The sequence below is a fragment of the Seriola dumerili genome, unplaced genomic scaffold (genome assembly GCF_002260705.1).
Source record: "Seriola dumerili isolate Sdu_G_001 unplaced genomic scaffold, Sdu_1.0 BDQW01000068.1, whole genome shotgun sequence".
Classification (NCBI taxonomy): domain Eukaryota; kingdom Metazoa; phylum Chordata; class Actinopteri; order Carangiformes; family Carangidae; genus Seriola; species Seriola dumerili.
This window is the reverse complement of record NW_019174323.1, coordinates 7,471,450-7,479,089: the sequence shown is the minus strand read 5'-3', so window position 1 is coordinate 7,479,089 and position 7,640 is coordinate 7,471,450. Positions and strand designations below refer to the sequence as shown.

The window sequence follows — 7,640 nt, the reverse complement described above, 5'->3', positions numbered from 1 at the left end:
TTTTTTTTGCATTGCTTCCCCTCTACGAAGAAGATGAAAGAAAGAGGAAGCTGTGCTATTGACTGCAGGATGCAAAAATCTTTCAGACAAGTGGTACAGATGTGATAATTTCACAATTTTATAATTGCACCCTCACTTAAAAATGAGTGAGTAAAAGAATGTTTATTGCAACAACAAAAAATGCAAAAAGAACAGACTGGAACATCATCAAACAGTCTGGCACGCCAGAGTATCGGGGGGCCCCTTTTTATCACCAGCCAAGAGACTTGTGTCAACAGACAGAAACCTGCTGACAAACCTCGCACAATCCTGCAAACCAGCTGCAGTTGGAATGTTTGCGTACAGTAGCAGTGTAAACATCTGTTTTTACAGAAAAGGTCCCTACAATCCAGAGGGACAACTTCAAACTATTTTTGGCCCAATTACAAACATGCATGTACAGCAAACTACTATATACGTGTGCAAGAAAAGTACCCCTGCAGGGGGAGAAAATAACCTGTGGAGCACATTGGAGTCTTAATGGCATTTTAGCGACAAGAATAAATAAATAAATTTAGCATGGAGCATTAAATCTAATTCTCGTGTAGAAATAACCTGGCAAAGCATTGGTATTTCCTCTTCCTGCCATGAGCATTGCTATACAAAGCAATTCATTCTTTTTGCTATGCATTACATTTAATTTCAAGTTTCTTTGGTGTAAAAGCAGCTCGTGTTGCTAATTCAGGAGTCACTGGACAAAAATAACTAATGAGGTTCCTGGAATTTTGTGAAACAGCTAATACTGTATATTGCTCACAAACCCACAGCTATCTCCCTTAGGACTTTCCTAAATTTGCTAAACGACACAGTTTACGTTGGACAGAGAAAATACTCCCGAGTGCAAAAAGATAATCTAGCTTCCCATTGTCACCATGCTCTACCCCATATGTAACATTTCAACATCCTCGCTTCAATAGTTAAAAGCTTTCAATGTTTTTTCTGCTCAACAATACCTTGTCTTCATCAAACTATTTTAAATAGTAAAAAACTTTAAATAGCACACTATCATAAAATATACAGCTCTCTGTATCAGGATAAAAGACCCTAATAAATATCAGTTATCAAATATCAGCTAGAGTTTTCAGAAATGTTGGTTTTTCCTGCATCATGGTTCAGAGTTCATGTCCGTTGAAGTCTATAAAAAGTTGAACACTTTATCCTCAATCAAACTAACAGACTTATCTGTTAACATTTCTTCACTGCTTACAAATTTGTAGCCAAAAAGCTTCAGCGTTGGCCCACAAACTTTCTGGACAACCTGGGCTATTTTGAAAGGTAAACTGAACCTCCATTTCTCTACTTGTTGGGAGGAGTTTTTCTGTGTGGAGTAAACACCGCTGGTCTCCTTGGAGGCCTGGGTGTTCTTCAGGATCCAGGATTTCACTTGTGGAGTGAACGGGATTCCGGTAAACCTGTACATCTCCGTTGCCTTCCTCATGGGGAACCGAGCGATGTCCTCGTACCGCACTAGCATGTAACGCCCGCGCAACCACAGCGGCTGCCTGAGGCCGATCTCTGCAGACATCCTGATGTTGTCGCAGTTCCCTTTCAGCTTCCTCACTTCCTCGTCATCAATGGGTACGTCCCCACCCATGGCCCACTGCTTCCAGTTCTTGTATTTGGCTGCAAAGGCCACCATGCGCGAAGCCAGTACAGCCCGAGGATCCCGAACCAGCTGAATAAACTTAACGTCAAGACGTGGGTCCTCAACTAGGGGACGGAGGGTCTCCAGCTGGCGCACCCTCACTGACTTGATGGCCCTGTGCTCCTTCTGGAGGCAGGACTCAGACGCCATGGTCAGGTTCAAGGGCCCACAGCGCCTGGTCCTGCAATGATAGCGCTCAAAGACCCCTTTGATGAAGGGGCTGCAGACTGACTCCTCACACAAAGAGCTGCTGGACTCCCTGCGGAAGAGGGCGGTGGTGATATGGTCCACAGGGAGGGGGTCGAGAAAGCTCTCCAGCAGGGAGAAGTCACACAGGAAGAGCTGCTTGAGCACATCGCGGTACGCCTTGGCCGCCGCTGTGGCGTTGGTGCCGCCGGTCTCCAGTGTCAACATCTTCTCCACATGCCAGAGCGGCTCAAACAAGTAAAACATGTTATCGCCCTGCTGATTGAAAAACTCGCCCACAAACGAGGAGCCTGTCCTGGTGGTGGCTAATAGGAGAATGTGTTTCCTTCCCCTTGTCATCACCTCCTGGTGCTCACTGTAGTTCTCCAGGCGCTGCTTCATCTGCGGGAAGGCGGGGTCCATCTTGCTGAGTGAGGTGAAGGAACCATTGTGCTTCAGCAGTATGTGGGAAAAGCCACTGAGCTGTAGTGGGGTCTGGGGGGTCTGCTTTAAGGTGAGCTTATCTGACACCCTGAGAGTGAGAGAGGAACCACATAGTTGTATTAGCTTTCAAAGTCATCATAAAGGAGTCACAGCCTTATTGTTTACCTCAAGGACTTTTTGTAAAATACCTATTTAAAGCTTGGAAAAGATACAAATACACAAACCTACTGGAAATCAAAAACATGCTCCATTGGTCACTTAAATGGACTTACCTTGAGATAATGTTGTTTTCCTTCTCAATGATAACAAGTGCCACAAAAAAGACAATGGATATTGTATATTTGATCCTCATTCTTGGATGTAGCTGTGTCTGGATATGCTTTTACAGACTGCTTCTTAATAGGTTCTGCCAATCTCGCAAGTCTCCTGTCGCCTTCTTAAAGAGCCTTCCAGTTATTTGTATTCCTTGCTGTAGGCGATGTTTCACCCTGTAAATGAAATGAACATCAACCTGTCAGTTACACATTTTGCACATTTGAGCAAGGCTGCGAGTACCTACTTCTCAATTCTTCCTGTCTGCTGTTTATTGAAAGCAGGAAGTTAAAGGTCTGCTGCTGCATATGTGAAACTGCGCAGTGGTGCTGAGTCAGAGCGGTGGTTACACAGATGCTCTTCTCCTTTCTATGACTCTTTTCTCCCTCCATCTGTTAGGTGTGCAGAGCATCACTGTAACTGTGTTCTGGGAAGCCAAAGATTTACACAGAGACAAAAATATCATATCTGAAGAAGGTAAGAATAGAAAATAGCTGAGTGTGTTATACTGGAATCTAAGCCAGGCCTTCCCACGAGGAAGTCCTTGTTATCTTTAAGTGCACCGGTGCATTTCGGAAACATGCCCACCCACCATGCAAAGACTGAAAGCTGGTGCACTGCATTTATGAGTCAGTCTTTGTAGAAGTTACTTTAAAAAATGAGCAGAAAAACAAATGAAATATGCGTGACAGACTGCAGTCGAGCACAATTTTGTAATTAAACTGTAATTCCACAACTGCAAAGCTGCTTGCTTAAAAAGTCCGAGTTGTCTGGGTTAGAGTGATAAGCCCACCTCCCACTGATAGGTAGCAGGGCAGCCTGTGGTCCAACAACCAGCTGCTCCTCCATGTCAACACTGAGAGGAGAGCTTTTCAACAGAGGCCCTCAGTGACAACTGCTGGTACAGTAGACCATCTGGTGATGGGTTAATGACTCGCTGCCTCCCCATAATATGCCTTTGTGCTTCTAAAAGAGTGACTGAGACTGGGGGGGGGGCACATGTCCAAACTCTAAGAGGTATAACTGCACAGCGCTGAAATTGAAGGGGAAAGCCTGCTTGTCACAGAGCCATAAATTGTAGAGCTGTAAGCCTGGAGGCCATTCAGGTCGTTTATAAGTCTGCAGAGGGCAGACAGTGGGTAGTCAAATGAAGATAAGGGTGGCTTTAATGATGCCTATTTGGGAATATCTTGCACATTCCTGTGGGATTAATATTAGTTCACTTTTAAGATAATAGCAGCTTGGTTCAGATCCCTGACTAATCTTCAGATTTTAACATAATCCTGCCTACCTCCTCTGCCAGTGAAAGGGTCAATAACACGGCAAGAGTAAATGAGACAGTCTCCTCTCTGAGGAAATTGGCAAAGTGTAATTTTGATGTGTGCCCACAAACATGCCTCAGTTAGGAATTCAAAAGTATATATGAGAGCACACAAGATCTGCAGTAGGAGTTTTTAAATCCTGAATCAGGCGTCTAGGTTTGTGAAAACATTTGCTTATTGGATCTGTCAGGTGCTAGAAACAGAATCCTGAGTGTGGCTGTGATTCCTTATGGATTGCAGGTTTAGCCTAGGGGGGCGACACATTAGGGAAACTGGTGCTATTAATCAGCAGAGCCACAAGCAACAGACCAGCCTTTTCACTCACCACAGCAAGGTACTCATGTGTTTGACACGAAACAAGCAGCACTGTGTAAAGAAATGAAAAACCTGATACATGACCATCATTTTCTGAATTCTGATGAGCCTGAATGTCTTTGAGTTTCTGTGTAACACATCTGGAGACCCAGTTCTCACATCCTGTTGGAACCTGAGTCCCAGGGCAGTTTTGAGCACAGAAGCCAGTCCAAGTGACTACAGTCTAAACACAGGGAATGGTTGGATGCTGCCTGTGAAATTCTCCGGGAGGGAATGGGAAGTTTAGAGCTCCAATAGAGCACTGTTGACGTGGAACGGCATGTAATGAAAAGGTGAACAGCCTGTACACTGAGACACGTTTTCACTGGGAGGAAAAATCAGCTCCGTCTTGCACCACCCTGCCGCATGCCACAACCACAAAGGTCTCTTTACACAGGAGTGACTCTAAAACCCCCTGTGGGCTGAGATCGCAGAACATAAACTCCCAGGTCATTCACACGTCATAGGGTCAGTGACTAAGCCCCTGGATGTTATAAGTCATGTCGAACTGGTCAGATAGTTGGGTGAATCAGAGGAAAGTCCTTAAGCGCTCAGTGCTTATTTAACATTTGAAAATACACAGTCACAGTTTGTCTAAGTAAACCAACAGAGGATTTGTGTAGATCTACACTTTTAGTACAGCATATTTATTCTGCAGTTTATTTTCTACTGTGACTGTACCTGAACAAATTAAGACAAACACCACACATGATTTGGCCTAATGAATAAGACATGAGGGAATGATTACTGACTACAGTACTGTAGTTCTGTGGGATTGAAAATGTACTGTATTACAGCAGTTTTACTTTTTCTCCATATATGATTTGAAATGATCAAAAAAGCTACAATAATTCATCAAGAAAATAAGTAGTCTGGGGGTTTGTCATTTATATGGTAAATTAGATGTACACCAATTATCTCAGCTTATTGCATCTGCTGTGTTAAGTAAAAAAAAAATAAATAAAAAAATACACACGAGCTGACATTCTTGAATATTCACAAACCACTGAGGCATATGACACGTTTGATCATCTGCTCATAACAAAACCGCCACTGCACCATTTATCATCTTGTTACAAATGCTTTTAATAGCTGCCTTTTATTTAATGTAAATCTCATGTGAAGACAAATTAAACACCAGCCAGCCAAACCCCACTTTGCTGGGGATTGTGTTGCAGATGTACACTGTATGTCACACAATATCCCCTTCCAACCGCATAAAGGGATTTTTTTTTCTTAGATCCTTTCAGAAATATAGTATTTAGGTGTGATGATTATAGGAGGATGTGTCCTGATATACAAGAATAACAGACTAGAAAATACAAAATGTTTGAAACGTAATGGTGGAGTAGGGTTAGGCGATACTACAGGTTATATTGTGTGATGATAGACATTTGTCAACTGTAAATTTTCTACAACAGTTATACCATGGTATCTACCTTTGTGATGTTTCTGGCTGTACTAAGTCATTGTGGGAAATCTTATAAATCAATGAAGGTAACATTATACAATGTATTGTTCTCGTCTATATTTATTTGATAGCTCTAGTTTAAGTGACTTTGCGGGTTAAGCTTTAACAAACAAAACACATCATTAACATATGACAGGATGCATTGCTATTGCTTAAACCGTGTAAAATTGTTAAATTAGCTGATGAAAACACCCAAACAGACATTCCCATCTGGTTATTTTATCCACAAACTATCTGAATTTTCTTTCCAGAAAATCTACAATTTTCAATCATGATATACAGTGGGATCATATATCAATGTTGTGCTATAACGTGATAACACAGCATTAGAGTGTGTTATTGAATGTATAGCATAGGCCCTTAACAAAGCAAAACAAGGAAAGTCTGTTGTTGGCCAGTTTAATTGCTGGTTATAGGTAAGTTTCAGTGTGAGTTATTAGGCTATCTGTTATCATCAAATTGAAATATCACTGCCATGGTTAAAAGCCACTCATTTAGAAAAGTGGTTCAACTTTTGTTTGAGAGGGGTCATTAATACTACTAATTAATGGTCTTGCCAAAAATTCTATTTGGCCAAATATGTATTAAAAGTAGTAATTTCAAATATGGGGAATATTAATTGGCAGGTTTTAATAAAAGAGTGTGTATAGGAGGTTTAAGGTTTAATTACTACAGGGGTGTTGATATATATGTTTTGGACAATGTGGTGGACAGTAGATGTAGTGGTTATGCAGCAAATACATGCATGCATGGTAATACTGTAAATCTAGAGCAGTGACTTTGCTGTTAAGTGATTTATGAACAAATTGACCGGAGACATAAAAGAGTTAAAAGTCTGATTTATGTAATGGGATAGTGGTTAGGGCCTCTTGAAATCTTGAAGTTAAAGGTCAAAAGGACAAGCCGAGCAAACTGAAGTCATGCTTTCATAATAAAACAGACTGCCCATGAAAGTCACTTCCTTTAAATGACTTATTTGTCAGAGTGAGTGACTTCCATTTTACTTTGTATAAGTTATTCGTATGATTACATCACAGTTTAACAGTCATCCTGGGTGATATTATAGGTTTTAGTTATTTATGAAGTATCATTCAAATTTAAGGGGACCAGTTTCTCTGCTCTCCATACCCACCATCATGATGAGCCGCGGTGTCTGAGGGCGTCCCGCTTCGGTTCATCCGTGAGGTTGATCAGCCTTTCCTCCAGGAGCGACTCCGGATAGAAATGAATTCCATTACTTCTTCACTTGTGCGACAAAGAACAGTCAAATCCAAAAGAAGTAGCAGAACTAGTTTTTGTAAGTAAAACCTGTAATTCAGATGGAATCATGTTTGATAAGGCTCCAGGTCAGGCCACCCGGTGAACTGAAGGACAAGTCCATCCAACAAGTTGCGACTCAGTGAATCACATGAGAAAGTTTTGGTCCAAAGGAGCGGAGCTTCAGGCAGGAGGCGCACCGCCTTGGCCCCTCACAGAGCCTCAGTTTATAGTCTGTAATAAGAGATAACAAAACAAACTTTCACATATAAATCAAATGATTTACAATATCAAGTTAAACAACGGGGTGTTGGCCCGAAATTGCAGTTATTTAGCCCAAATTTGTGTTTTTAGTAGTTATTGATGGTCATAACAAAAGAAGTGGCAAGCACTCCACCTAGTGGAGATAAATGAATTGTGCGTCCCAACTTTTATATAAAGCTTTAGGTGGAATGGGTAGAAAACACACACAGATACTGTCTACCGTCCACTCAATTAGTGTACTTAATTACAACTTTTATTTATTGATAAAGTTTAGGGTTACAAAAATTTAGAAAATTAGAATAATGACGAGAAAAGGATATTAGATAAAATAATTAAAGTCAATGCA

The 7,640-nt window shown here is 41.4% G+C and overlaps 1 protein-coding gene across 1 annotated transcript; it reads right to left on the bottom strand.

Annotated features, from left to right (window-relative positions):
• Positions 1-223: 223 nt before the first annotated feature.
• Positions 224-7,100, bottom strand: chst3 (carbohydrate sulfotransferase 3). Its single transcript, XM_022743198.1, has 3 exons — positions 6,906-7,100; positions 2,587-2,802; positions 224-2,402 (listed from the first exon to the last, which is right to left on the bottom strand). The coding sequence occupies exons 2-3, from the start codon at positions 2,664-2,666 to the stop codon at positions 1,175-1,177; spliced, it is 1,308 nt and encodes a 435-aa protein (XP_022598919.1). The 5' UTR covers positions 2,667-2,802; positions 6,906-7,100; the 3' UTR covers positions 224-1,174.
• Positions 7,101-7,640: the final 540 nt, after the last annotated feature.